Source organism: Cibotium barometz, chromosome 38 (genome assembly GCF_041138505.1).
Source record: "Cibotium barometz isolate CiBa-2024 chromosome 38, ASM4113850v1, whole genome shotgun sequence".
NCBI classification, from domain to species: domain Eukaryota; kingdom Viridiplantae; phylum Streptophyta; class Polypodiopsida; order Cyatheales; family Cibotiaceae; genus Cibotium; species Cibotium barometz.
Genome location: NC_141083.1, coordinates 19,785,557 through 19,799,916, shown reverse-complemented (window position 1 = coordinate 19,799,916; position 14,360 = coordinate 19,785,557). Strand labels below are relative to the sequence as shown.

The window sequence follows — 14,360 nt, the reverse complement described above, 5'->3', positions numbered from 1 at the left end:
TTTTTTGCCCCAAAATCCCTCCAAGCTGTGGAGTCTCTGTATTTTTCCCTAAATCTTTGGTGTCTCTGCATTTCCTCCTCTAAAACGCTCTTCCATACATGGAGTCTGTTACTTTCTCCCTAATCTATGTTGCCTGGGCCGTGTTGCCCTTCAAAGCTCTGCAGTCTTTTCAGTCTGCTGCATTTTGCCCTATTCAGGGGCAAAAACGAATGCCTCTGCAATTTATGGAGCCAGTTTAATTTTGTCTTTAACCCCTGCAGAAGCTACAGAGCCGGTTGCTTTTTTGCTCTAGAAAGATGTCCACTGCATTAATTTGCGTTAAATCTATTGTGGACTTGGTCATTTTGTCTTATAAAGCTCTGCAATCTATAGAGTCTGTGCATTTGGATCATTAAGTTTTATAATCATCATGGATGTAACTTCTCCATGTTGCTTTATAAACCATTGCAAAAGCAATGGAGACAATTCTTGTTGTTTGTTACTCTGGCTTTCGGTGAAGTGCATATGCTGGTTTTTGAAAACATTCTCTAAATTTGTAAGTAACGAAGATAGTTTTGGGCAGTTATTGGATGTAGGAATTTGAAAGATACCGAGTGGATATCGAGGCAAGACCCTTACGTTATCCTTGAATATGCTGGCAATAAATATCGAACTAAGACGGACACAGGTATGAAACCTACAGGATGTATCGATGATCTGTATGTTCCTGTTGGCAACAAAGCTGAAAGATGTAATCAGGTGCTAACCCAACTTGTTCTCGTTAGCTAAGAAATATGTTGGTGTTTTGAAATGTGTAATACAGATGGTGGACGGAATCCTGCGTTCAACGAGAAATATATGCTCCCACTAATTGAAGGTCTTCGAGAAGTCAATGTCGCTGTCTGGAACAGCAACACATTAAGTGCAGATGATTTTATTGGCTCTGGAAAGTGCGTCATATTAGAACTTGACTAGAGAAATTTTGATCACAGCATATGTATTGTTATGATTGAGGTGCTATGGGCCTTTTTTTTTTTTTTCGAGAAACAAGATCCTTCTATTAGTTAACAAAAAATAGCCTTAAAAAGGCTAAAGTACAAACTTGCCTCCATGTACGGAGCAAAGATTAAAGAACCAAAAAAGGGGAAGGATGCAATTCTCCTCTGGCTGGCCGCTCGATGAGGAGAAGGCTATCTCATACAATGGGTGGGGGGGGGATAATCACACATGTGGTCTATGGTGCCAAGTGGGCTCACCACCACTATCTGTGAGAAACGGACCAGGTCACCGGAGCCTTAGGAAGGCTTCTCGATGCTTCCGCATACGGTCAGAACCACCGTGAAGCTTTCCCCCTCTGGCCGTGGAGGGTATGGATGATGTTGAGCCAGATGTTCCGTTGGACTTCGTAGGTGGAGTGTGGGTGCCTTAGATGGCTTCGTTGCATTGAGCTTTCCAGATGTGCCATGTGGCAATGCTGCCAAAGATCTCCCATATTTGGCACGAATCAGGAGTCCAGTGACTAGTCGATGGGGCTGGAACTGGCACTACCGATATGTGAGGTGAGAGATTTGAAGGGCTAGTCCCCCCACCTTACTCCTTGTAATTCATAACAACCTCAGCCTCAGTGGCCCAAGCAACATTGCCCCATGTAATAATATGGGAAGAGCCCTGTCCATAGTGAAGATTCGTTGCCGAATCTGTTGAGCCTTCGGGCAATCCCAAAGACAATTTCGTTGAGACTCTTGGGGATGGGCACATCTCAGACATGATGTTGGTCTACCTCCAATGGCCAACAACGCGCCTATCACCAAACTCCAGCAGCCACAAAAAGAGAGTGATCTTCCGAGGTTGAAAACTGGCCCATAGCCTCTTCCAAAAATCTGAGAGAAAGATGGTGAGAGGTCCTGGGATTGCCAGTGTCATGCTGGTGCCGGAGTGCCCTTGACCTCGGGCATCTGGATTCTTCGGCAAGCCGTGCGGTGTATGCAAAAAATGGGGTATCCGCATTCTCCTCCCTATATGTTGGATCTGTCAAAAGTGCGCAGCGGAAAGCGTGAGACATAGGCACAGAGAGAGAGAAAACAAATCTGCATAATGAAGAAGAAGCAATGATACAATCAGCCCTGTGCAAGGGGTGGTCCCCATAAGTGCGGGCATGATGAGCAACTCCCCCGAGGGAGGATCCGGGCCTGGAAGCCCTTGTCAAGGTGTCACCAAGAGAATAAGAGCATGGCCTTATATAGCTCCTTGTGGAGCTGGCCGAATGGCTCTAGAGAAAGACTCTCGATTGGACAAAAACAAACATGTGATAATAGGTGGCCAACCCTACAACCAAGGGCCTGAACATGAGGAAAAAATAAGGTGTTACTCGGGAAAAATCTGGGCACCCCTGATACACAACTTGGGCACACTACCAGGAGATGAATAATGCTAACACCCTCTCTCAGATCCTGGGAGAGAAACCGGTCCAAGGAGCTGGAAAAGGAAACCTCCAAAGCAAGTCGAGAAGTCGATCTGCTCCCGCCTTTGCCACGTACTCCAAGAAACCTCTCCCGATCCAGAAGTCCAGCAAAATCCAGAAAATGAACCACCATATGTCCATATCTCCAACCCAATGTGCATCACACCAGTCCACACAATGTGCTCCCTCTTCAACCCAAGAAAGGATGTCGTTTGATTCTCTACCTCCAAGAAAAAATCTGCTCCTTAGAGAACAGCGCCAAACTGTCTCCCTGTTGGCACCCCCTCTAGACACCCTAGAGGCCCACAATGTCTACATCAGCCTTGGTACTCAAGCCTCCAACTCTGAGCTTGTTGAGCACCAATCTCTAGATACAAGGTTTCTGGATCTCCATGTATCCCTCGGTCCAAGAATGCCTCTCTGTCCTGCTAACACTCCAAGTGGAAGAAACATACCTCTAGCATTGTAGTTGACAATCCTGTTGGCACCTGACCTTTAAAAGCCGTGTCCATAACTCGCCGTCGTGTGATGGGACTACTACTCACACACCTCTATGAGTCACCCAATCACATGGCAACACCCCCTGAGCTCTTTGGTGTTAACTATGGCACTGAGCTCAAGAAAGCTCTCTTGCCAAAACCTGACACCCCGCTGGCAAGCTCCCAACCAACTAGTCACGTGTCCATGTGGAACCAAACATCCACAACTCATCATCCCAAAGCACAATCTGATGTCAATCATCTGCTCCAAATTGCTGCTTCACTGGTACCTACCTGTACCCAATGAACCTGCACACCTGCCATGCATCCTGTTCCCATCCTGCAACTGAGCAAGTACTTGTGAACCTCGACAACAGCTCTCGTCACCAAGTGACCTAGCCTGCTTCTGCATGAATGCCGATATCAACCTGTACACCAAGCTCCCAAATAATTGCTCATCCTAGGGATGAAGACTTCTGTGCCTGTACCCTGTAATCCAGAAGGCCATCTGCCTGGGGAATAGGAGTGGCTCAAGTGACCACATCCCCCTCTCAAGGTGAACACCCTGAGAACCTAAAGGAAACACCTGTACACCAGCAAAACTATGCTGAACTGGCACAAACTCATAGACCCCCTCTGCTGTCGAGAAAGGTGTAACTGTCTTCCACACACACCTCCAGGATGTGAATCCAAGTGTGCACCCATGAGTCTGAAATCTCTGACAAAGCAAAGATTGGCCGAGCAAGTGCTCAAGGCCATGTGGGAAGGTACCATTCCTGAAAAGAACACCTACCTCCACTGCCTCCAGAAATGCAGATGAGATAATGCAAAAAACGCTTCTGTAAATAGCCGGCAGCACGTGTACCAAGAAGAAGAGAGGGAAGAGGAAAGCACCTTCAGCACTCCTCTGGGGGAAAACGCAGCCATAGGTATCTCCCCTGCTTGCTGCCCCATCTCTGCAGAAAACGCAGCCATAGGTATCTCCTCTGCTTGCTGCCCCAACTCTGCAGAAAACGCAGTCAAAGGTATCTCCTCTGCTTGCTGCCCCATCTCTGCAGAAAACGCAGCCAATGGTATCTCCCCTGCTTGCTGCCCCAACTCTGCAGAAAACGCAGCCAAAGGTATCTCCCCTGCTTGCTGCCCCAACTCTGCAGAAAATGCAGCCAAAGGTGTTTCCTTCAGCCGCCTAGACAAGGCCAAAACAGTCCCTCCTCCTCTGCAACCAGCAGTATAGAAAAACGCAGAAATCCTTCTCTCATATAAAAAAATCATCTGCGAACTCGGAGACTAGCAGCTCCTCCTATGTATGGATGGGGAGACGCAATCCCTGAAGCCTAGTCTCCTAAGCCGAGAGAGAGTTGCTCATGGCCTCGGCAACAAACAGACAGCCTTGCCGGATCAAGGGAGAGGGGAAATTTGTCACCTCTGGCTCCTTGAATGAGGCCGAGTAAAGTCTAGAAACACCACGGATCCACTCCTCCAGAATCCATCCGGCACATCGTCCCCTCTAGAAAGCCCCAATCAACTCTTATTGTAGGCTTTCTCAAAATCCAATAAGAGCTGGTGCATCCTGGCCGAAGTAGTCGCCTCGCAAAAAGTGAAGATGTTGTCCAGAATGCTTTGGTCCTAAACAAAACCTGTTTGAGGATCATGAATCAAGTCGGGGAGGAAAGGTTGTAGTCTTTGGTTGATGGCCTTGGCAAGCGATCCCCGAGGAGGGTGATGGGTCTCCATTGCCGAATCTCCAATTTGTCACTGCCCTCTTTGGGAATCAAGTGGATCAAGCACTCTGACAGCCTCTTTGGCATGGCACCTGAAGTCATAATCTCGTTGAAGGTGCTTGCTACTGTAAGGCCGCTTTCCATGAGATCCTAGCCTGGGCACCTATGATGAGGAGGCATATGAAGAAGTCTGGCTATGGCTCTCACATGGGGGGGTTCTGAAACGAAAGATCCATCCTGGCCTTGCAACTTGTGGATACCATCTCTCTGCTTGTACATGATTGGAGAAAGTAGTGCCTGCCAAAATACGAATCATGCCCCCACGAACGCAAGCCCACTCATCCACATAGAACCTATCAAATCTTGATGGGTTGGGACCGGTGCTCCTCTTGTTAGACCTTGGGAAGAACAGACTCCGGGGCTGTGTCCAACTCTGGTAAATGCCAAGGGTCTTGCCCCCTAAGAGCTCCTCCCAAGCAGAGTACTCTGAGCCATAGTTGTCAAGTACGATACCGTACAGGAAAATACGGTATGATATAAAAAAATTTCTTATCGTGCAATAAAATACGGTGTTTTAAAAAAATACTTATAAACTTAGGTATTTCCAAGTCCAGATACGGAGGATTTTAGAAAGGAGGGAAGCATCATAGTACAGAGGAAGCTCAAACAGCCGTAGATAAGCAAAAGAAAGACCATTACCTACCAAAAAATTTAAAATTTTTTGGGAATTTTTTTCTGAAAAAATCCGTATGAGCACGTACGGTATTCCGTATGATATGCCGTCGTATGTCGTACGGAAACAACCATGCGTATATAATTGAGCCAGAAACTGTAGCCATGCCTCCTCCGAGTCTATCCTCTGCTGACTCTATCATGTTAAAGCCCCCAACCACACACCAAAAGTCGGCCTGTGGAATTCAGTGACGAACTTTACTCGAGAAGGTGGCTCTACTTGCTGCGGCGTTCGGCCAATATATATTAAAAAAAACCCCCATAGTCCTCTCCAATCCTGATGGTCACCTACTGAGCCCGACCAGAGTCAATGATGCCTGAGCCTACTACTGCCGGCAATAGCTGCTCACTGAGAGAAATACATGCTCCCCCTTGCGTCCTGGAGGGGCCAAAAGAGGGGGACCAGAAAGTGTGACTCCTGCTTGGTAGTATCTTCCCGCATCCACGGGTACGCCCCTTTGAAAGATGGTACTCCTGGAGGAAGAGGATATCAATGGGTTCCCCAATTGCTGCTCTGTGAAGCTCTCCTGTAAGGACCCCACGCCTCTGAAAGTACTGAGCCCCCCCCCAAACCCTGAATATTCTATAAGACAATCCACATATCTAATCTCCGTGGGAAGCGGAACTATCGGAACTGCCCTCCACTCGAAGAGTCTTGGGTGTGGGTTTCAACGGGGAGTAGTCACAGTCGGTCCTAGGAAGAAGACGTGCCAGGTGGGCGTGGATCCTGCCCTCCATGTGACGCCATTGTGTTCGAGCCCAGGAATAAGCATAATCTGGGCTCCACCTGTTAGAATGCAGATATCTATAGGAGGGGGGAAGGGGTACTGCTACTGAGATATTAAGGAACACAAAGAGCAGCACCTCTAAGCTGGAGGACACTACTTTCCCATCCTGATCTTTGTGGCCTGAGCCTCCCAACTCCATCCGAGCCAAGGACCAAAGATGGGTAAGCACAGTGGTGATGCGTAGATCATGTAAGTGATGAGAGAGCTCGACTGCCTGTCCTTAGATGGCGATAGACACCGACTTCGTATCCCGTGGGTCGTTCCATCCTTGGTGATGCACTCGCCGAGGAAGGAGCACATCGGTGATGCACAGATCATGTAAGTGATGAGAGAGCTTGATTGCTTGTCCCTGGATGGTGGCAGGCACCGACTTCATATCCCATTCCATCCCCGGCGATGCACTCGAGGGGAAGGAGAAGATCATCGTGCCACTCTCTAGCGTGGAGGGCCTAGAGTGATGAAACGCCGTCTCCTTGAACATACCAGTTCCTTCGATGGGGAGATTTCGGAAGAAACTGTAATCCACTGGCTGCCCCAGAATTTTGGGGGGGCCTCCTGGGAGAGCCCTCACCGGAGAGGCAGTGATGGTCATCTACTGGCTCCGAGAAACGATGAATCAGGCGGTGGATTGAACTCATCGGCTGCATCCGCTCCGGGTCTGGCGCGGTCTGAGGGCAGCAGGAATGCTACGGAGAGGCGGAAGCGGGGGACTCCACACTCTGCAGAATAGGTGCTCCCCGGAGGCAAGGAAGAGATATGGCATGAGGCATTGTCTCCGGAGAAGCTACGCAGATACGAAGGGAGGGAATCCCAGCTGCCCAACCAAGAACAGAAGCGGGGATGGAGGGGGATTCCATCACTCTCCCGAAAGCACCACCTATCACCGGGAGGAGAGGAAGGTACCCCTTCCTAAGACCTAGGAAGCAAATTGTCATGGGAAAGCCTGAAAAGCCAACCAGAGGCTCGGGGGCTGGGTCGAAGCCGTCCTGCCACCTCGCAAAGAGGGCCTGGGCCGTATGTAGTGCGACGGGGCTCAGCTGCATGACTCTGTCTGAAGCTGAGAGTCGAACTCAACTTGGTAGTAGTAGCCATGCCCCAAAAGGATGGATATCAGTGATCTTTCCAAGAGGCTGGCCTGTAATAGATCCCTGAGCTGTCCATGCGCTGGGCAGCTACCGACAATCTTGCATACCAAGGTGGAAGCCTCCAAGGATGCGATTGTCGACGCGAGGAGCTGGAGGTCCGCTTCTGAAAAAGAAAGGCAAGGGATGGTGGCATCGGTTGGAAATGATGGAGCGGCTGCCACGGAGTCCTCCTGGGGGTTCAAGACCAGAAGAGGCTGAAACTTGCCACGGATTAAAAAATCCCGAGAGCGCTAAATCGGAAAAAGTGGAGGGGAGGAAACGGATAAGGCAGGTAAGCGGACTTGAGGCTGAGGAGGTGAAGGAGGCAAGGGGGCTGAGGCGGAGAGGGAGGGCGAGGGATGAAAGCCTTGCGAAGGAGGAAGCGAAGGGGAGGGGGTGTTAGGCTGCAGGCGGGTGGGAGAAAGCGCAGGGGTGGGGGGAGCTGCACACAACCACAGGGGGTGGGCAGAGGCGAAGCCCCGGGGTGGGGGGGGGGGTGCCAACAGGGCGAAGGTGAGAGGGAACTGCGTGCATTAGGGGGGAGAGCTCCAGCTTTGCTCGACCAATATGAGGTGCTATGGTCTTTGTACACGCTTAGCTGCATATTAATCTAGTTTAGGAACTGGTGTTAATGTGTTTGTGTGCATAAATCTATTTGGACCAGTATGGACGTCTAACCAAAACATCCACAAAACTCCGTGACTTTGTTTCTCCTGTGCTCATTGATACTTCCTGAGGGCTTATGAGAAAAATAAGAGGGCTTCCACCACCTTTCTCTCCTTATAGATTCTTGGGTGCCTAGAGGCTATCATCACATTCATTTAAATTTATTGGCACTGTCGAGACTATGGTGGAAGGGTTTTGTTCTTAATCAAGGTTCATGCATGGTACTGTTTTAGACAGCAATAATAATACTGAAAACTGTGATTCACCCCCACAAGCGATACAGTCAGTAGATCCCAATAGCCACCTAGGCCGCTCCCTTGCAGAGTATCTGAGCAGCTTGAACACCCATCATCCAGGCTTGGATACAGTATGGCGTTTATCTAGACCTGATGGCTCATGACAGTCTTGTGAAGGTTTGTTGCACTGCCAAGACTCGTGTGCTCATAACAGGGAATGATTTTGACTCCAGGGAGTGCTTCCTGAAGCGAATTGTCCTTGGGTTGTGGAGCCACTTGGGGGCAAGACAGTCCCATAAGGGGTCTCCAATTGAGGGTGGTGTTGACTGCCTCTGCCCTGGCAATTTGCAAGATGAACTCATTAGTTTTAGGGCTCAGATGGTAAGCGTATCACAAAATTTCACCCTTCAAATTTTCTTTTAGGTGGGCAATTGGGTAATTAGTCTTCCATGGGCACAAGCAAAGGAGGCGTGTCTGTTCCAAAGGAATGCTTGTGGTGTATATTAGATTGCCAATATATTCATTAAGATCAATGTTCTAGCTGTGTGTTTGATTGTGGGTTGGGTTCTTCAATAGATGTGGTATGACACCACAGATGCATGCCCATGCTCTCTATATACATTGTCTTAGGGTCTGGTTATTGAATAATTGTGTGATTGAAGTGCTCCCTTTTGTAGTTTTAGGTTGAAATTTTACATATATGGTTTTCTGAATCAGAATACTCCTCCAGAAAGTGTTGTCAGATGGTTATCATGACAGCACATGGCCTTTGACAAGTAGAAGGGGCAAGTAAGTGCTTAAGACCTATTCTTCCATAAGGCTGACACTGACTAGCTGGTTAAATGGCACAACCTAGCGTTATAAACTGGGAGTTGATGCTGTTTTGGTTTAACTTGGAGTTTTACATGTTATCACAGGAGAGCTGGTGAGGTCAGAATCATCATGCATTACACGAGTCCCGTGAGTCCCAAACCTTGTCTAAGCTCAGGGATGACTGTCTGTCAGCATGTAGGATGCTTCATGTTCTCACCTGGTTTCTAATTCGTGTTTTGCTCAGAAGGGAAAGCAGAATGTGGTGCCTTCTAGCTTAGCATATCATGAACCTGTATATCCAGCCCCCCCGGTATATCCACCTTCACAACCATCAGGACATGCAGGCTATCAGTCCTACCCTCCAGCAGGGCACTCTCAATATGGTCCCTATGGTTCAGGTGGGTATCCACCAGCTCCCTCATATGGAGTTCAGCCTCCACATGGAACATATCCTCCGCAAGCGTATCCTCCGCAAGTGTATCCTCCTCAAGGGTATCCTCCGCAACCATATCCTCCTCAAGAGTATCCTCCACAAGGTTACGGAGCTCCTCCCACAAGAGCCTATCCGCCATACGAAGGTACTGTGCAGCACTGAGTGAACATAACAGTGATCTGTTTTGTGACTTTGCAGTGCGTCGTTGCTGAGCTCTTTCTATGATTGCAGGTGGCTACTATAAAGGGTAGAAGTGGGGGCAATCTACTGTGTATAAACTCATTGTACTGTTGATGCTCAAATGTATATCTCTTCTGAACACAGAGTGCTGGAGACCTGTGTTTTTCCTAAGGTTTGACGTTGTCAAGATTGGGCCTTGGTTTCTACATAATTTGGTAACGTGTGTTCAGTCCTAATGTCCTGCCAGGAATCTGTGTTTTGCAATGCCTTATTCTTGTCTATCTTTTAAAAATGGTGCTATCTTTTATCTTTAAAATCCCTCTTTTCAAAATGGGTCATGTGTTTTGCAATGCCTTATTATTGTCTCTATGAAGTTATTAACCGAAGCATTGAGTGGATGCTTTGAGTGTGCACAGCTATTTCTCATTTGATAGGACTGCATACACCCGTTTATACCTTAGAAAATCAGGCATTTTTGTTGAACCTTGAGCAGTCCACAGAATTGGAAACTGCATTCCGTTTTCTCTTTTCGTGTCCTTAGATCCGTTTTAATCTTGACCCAATCTACTTATTGGTAGTATCTTTACTCTCTCTCTCTCTCTCTCTCTGTCTCTCTCTCTCTCTCTCCACGTTCCTAACAAATCAGCTCATCAAATACTAGATTTACATAACAAATCAGCTCATCAACCTCCAATGTAGCCGAAGTAATACATATAAACTTACATGCTAGAAACCGGCATAACTAGTGCTTAAGAATGGAGCTTGGTTAGTGCTTAAGAACAGGGCTTGGTTAGAGCTTTAAAATGGGGCTCCAATTAGTATTAATTATGTGCAGTATGCTTTTATAAATTGTTGAAAATTAGCACAATCCAGCATCATTGATTTCTTCCTTGCCTCTTGTGACCGTCATCCAAACCTTCGCATGTTGCGTTTTAAAAATCCCCTAATAGTACCTGATGGATCTGGTCCCTGCACCTCCTTATGCTTTGACAATAGCCTCTTCCATTTAGGTGCACATACTTCTCAATGCTTTGCTTGCCTCATCCCACGACACAATTACATGGCCACCCATTTAATAATGCTATTCCTCCTCACACCTCTTGTTCATGAAGGCATTGTCAACAAGTTCCGAAATCTGCACACTACCACTGCCACCCATGCATGGTGCTCTCGGTATTCCATTCAACACCCTCACCTACCGCTTCCACCCGTGCATGGTGCTCTCAAAATTGTACCCATTCAACACCCTCACCTTCCAACAATGTGGTTGGGTTAGGATCTAGCCACTCCTAGGGAGGGCATGTAATTTCTTGCCAAAGAAATTTGATGCAAGAGAAAGATATGGGCTTATCCTTAACGTTACAGCTTATTAGCATGGTTAAAGGAAATTCTTTAAGACCCATGAGGAGCCTATAGAGGCCATGGTCACGGCATGAAATGACAACATTGGGAGAAATTATATGCAATCATAGAGTCAGAGAGTTATATGCAATCATAGAGCTCTCTTCCAAGTTGAAAGACTTCTTTGGTGTCCACAATTAGGGGTATACAGCCTTCGGGGGCTTCTCATGTCAACATTAAATTGAAGAAAATTCGACAATTTACCCAAAAATATGTATTCTTTGAAAAAAAAAAACTCTCTTTCTCTCACACACGTGCGTGGGCGCGTCAATCATTAATATATTCTATCCAAACTAAAATAATATTTTAATATATTAATTAAATTGAATTAATCATAATCAAAAGCCAAAAAACACTCTTGTTTGAGGTTAAAATGCTTTTTTTGTCAAATATTAATTTTGTTCCACTTTCTAATTCGATTCGAGTGTGTTGCTCATTAATTTTGTTCTCCAAAGAACGGCTAAGGTTGTGCGAAAAAACGAGAAGAGAGAAAACAAGGCCAGTAAAACAGGGCACAGACGGTATGAACATAGGCCAGAATGAAGTAATTAGATGACACACTTAAGGTGAGAATGGCCAAAGCCCAAAGCAAGAAAGCTGTGAAAACAAATGTATGTATAAATAGCATGCATGTTTCATAGCTAAATTAGCAAAGTTACTCCTCTGTATTTAAAAATTCTAACATACACAGGTAAAGACTTACACAATATATCTTGAATAAACATGTACACTCCAAAGAGGGCACACTCTTTGGTCTTCAAAGTTTTGGGAGAGGAAGTATCTAATTATATTTATATATGTATTTATATGTAGCGGTATACTACTTGTTAACCACTTCGTAGGTTAACATGGTTTCACCCATTCGTCTTACCTTTAAGGTGCTTTGCCATGTTACCCGCCCGAACAAGCACTTATCTTTTGTAAGACCACACTGGAATATATAAAGAAGCCTTAGGCGAAGTCTAAGAACTTCTTGTACATACTTGCTTAAGACTAGTAATTACAGTCGGATCATTTTTAAGTTTTGGTCGATGTAGGGTGAAAACTAGCCACTTATATATAAGTCGATTTTGAAAATAAACAATACAATTCATTCCCTTTCAATAGAATAGTTGATGGCTGTTCACTTCTCTACTACTCTTACTTGCTTGTGCTTTGTTGGATTCTCGCATACTAGACGGTCAAAGAAGAGAGCATCATTGATGTCTCCACAAGGAGAGATTGAAATGAACTCATTTGCCTTATCATGAACAGAGACATAATGTTCAAAGTACATAATGTTCAAAGTAATCATTTGGCAAGGGGAAACTCTGCATATCATAAGCTTCATCAATGAAGACCATAGTAATGCTAACTATTCATATAAACATGGGATCTCTCAAATATATTGATAGGCACCAAAACTACTTTATTTATTTTTAGATCCGTGCCTTTAGTGATGCCATCAACACACACACACGTGTGCAATGGTAAAACTGACCATGGCCACATCTTGTTTCAATGCATGACACGTCACTAATCCCCCCAGTGGGTTTACGCATGTAAGACACTAACAATTTACCTACTATTGGTATCATTTGGAAGTGCAAGTGGTATAATGAGGTTATAAGGTACCTCTTCCTTCTATCAAAATATTCTTTGAATTTCATAAATGTTTTTGTAAAGGTCTTCGGAGTCCCGTGATCCCTCTTTCTTTCTCTTGTTTATAGTTTGTATATGGGTTGGTACTTCCTTTTATTAAACTCTTCTTTGAATTTGTTTGGGCTCTATTAAATGTTTTTATAGAGGTGGGATCCCACGACTCCTTTCTCTTTCTCTTAAATGTTTTGTAGAGGTGGGGCCCACGACTCCTCTCTCTTTCTCTTGTTTTGTTATAATCTCACTCAAGGCAGCCCTTCCAATATTGGACATGCAAGATTGCCTCATTAAGTCTCTCTCCTATTGGAACGTTTTGGGTTGGTTTGGAAAGGGTGGAACGGTTGGTGGGGGGTGGCATTTGGGTCACCTAGTTTTAGCTTTGAGTCCTCCTTAATGTTTTGTAGAGGTGGGTCCCACGACTCCTCTCTCTTTCTCTTGTTTTGTATATAGGTTATAATCTCACTCAAGGCCATTCCAATACTCGACATGCAAGGTTGCCTCATTAAGTCTATCTCCTATTATTGGAAGGTTTTGGGTTGGGTTGGATTGGAAAGGGTAGAGCGGTTGGTGGGGGGTGGCATTTGGGTCACCTAGTTTTAGCTTTGAGTCCTCCTTCTTTGGATCTTATTTATCATCCATGCTTTTGGAATAGCCTTCTTTTTTGTTGCCATTTGGATCTTCATCTCTTGAAGACTTGTCCTCATCGTTCTTGTCATTGTCTTCCATAGTACATTGTCTGTGACATAAAACCATCAACCTGTGTTTTTAACCATATCAAAAGTGGCACGAAAAACGGAATGTATGCGTAAGAATCGATTGAACAATTTGAAGCCACACATGAAGAGGCCAAGTAGATAATTGTTAGTAATCCAATTTTTCTTGCACTTTTTGAGAATGACCCATTTGGTGGCATCCTGATGAGACACATTCCATCCTAATGGATATCCCAAGTGTTGAACAATGGCAGTGGATTGGGTGGCATTACGAGAAATTTGGGCTCCAAATGGGCCTTTTTAGAGCCCATTAAAATAATGTAAGGCCATCCAATGAGAGTGCTTGGATTCTAGATCCACGTAACATGGATCTTTTTTGTTAGAGTGGTCTCCACAATTTCGAGCTCAAAAAGGAGGAATATGATATATTGGCATAAAACTCAAAAATAGAAGAATGTTAGGCCTGAACCAAAATGTATGTCAGAAGGAATATCAAGAAAAGAGGCTAGACTGATTGAAAGCTAGTCTGATTGAAGACTTTATCCACAATTTGAACTTAGTTCTCTTCGTTTCCCGTCTCTCTTACAACATCACTTATTTCCGCCATATCTGTTTCATCTCTTCTTCTTCTTCTCTCAGCCTCTTTTTTATTCCATCTTAATAGTTTGGTAAACTTTGTCAAGCTATGTTTGCTAATAAAGATTTCTTTGTGATTTTATTTTATTTGTTATGTTTGTTAATCTTCTTGACCATGATGTCATGTGTGAAAACTTACAGGGTTATTTGTCAACTCGACTACAAGGAAAATGGAGTGCAAGGTTCACAACATTTCTTTAAAGTTTTATTTTCGTTATTATTTAGATTGTTGAGCCCAACGAAATGATAATAATATTATGTTTCTCTTTTTAGATGAGCTCTAGGAAAAAACACTTCTGCAACATTGAAAGTGTGGACCTTTTTAACAGGAAGGATGCTGATGGGGTAGTTGGATCCCTC

General features: G+C 45.3%; 1 protein-coding gene across 1 annotated transcript in view; it reads left to right on the top strand.

The window, feature by feature from the left end:
• The window catches only part of LOC147616432 (elicitor-responsive protein 3-like), a 10,280-nt gene extending 314 nt beyond the window's left edge, over positions 1–9,966 (top strand). The window contains exons 2-7 of the mRNA XM_086777510.1: positions 563–667; positions 803–929; positions 8,904–8,975; positions 9,104–9,146; positions 9,244–9,577; positions 9,664–9,966. Coding sequence (XP_086633636.1) covers positions 563–667; positions 803–929; positions 8,904–8,975; positions 9,104–9,146; positions 9,244–9,577; positions 9,664–9,683 — 701 coding nt within the window. The 3' untranslated portion in view covers positions 9,684–9,966. The remainder of the gene's footprint in view (positions 1–562; positions 668–802; positions 930–8,903; positions 8,976–9,103; positions 9,147–9,243; positions 9,578–9,663) is intronic.
• The last annotated feature ends 4,394 nt before the right edge of the window (positions 9,967–14,360 follow it).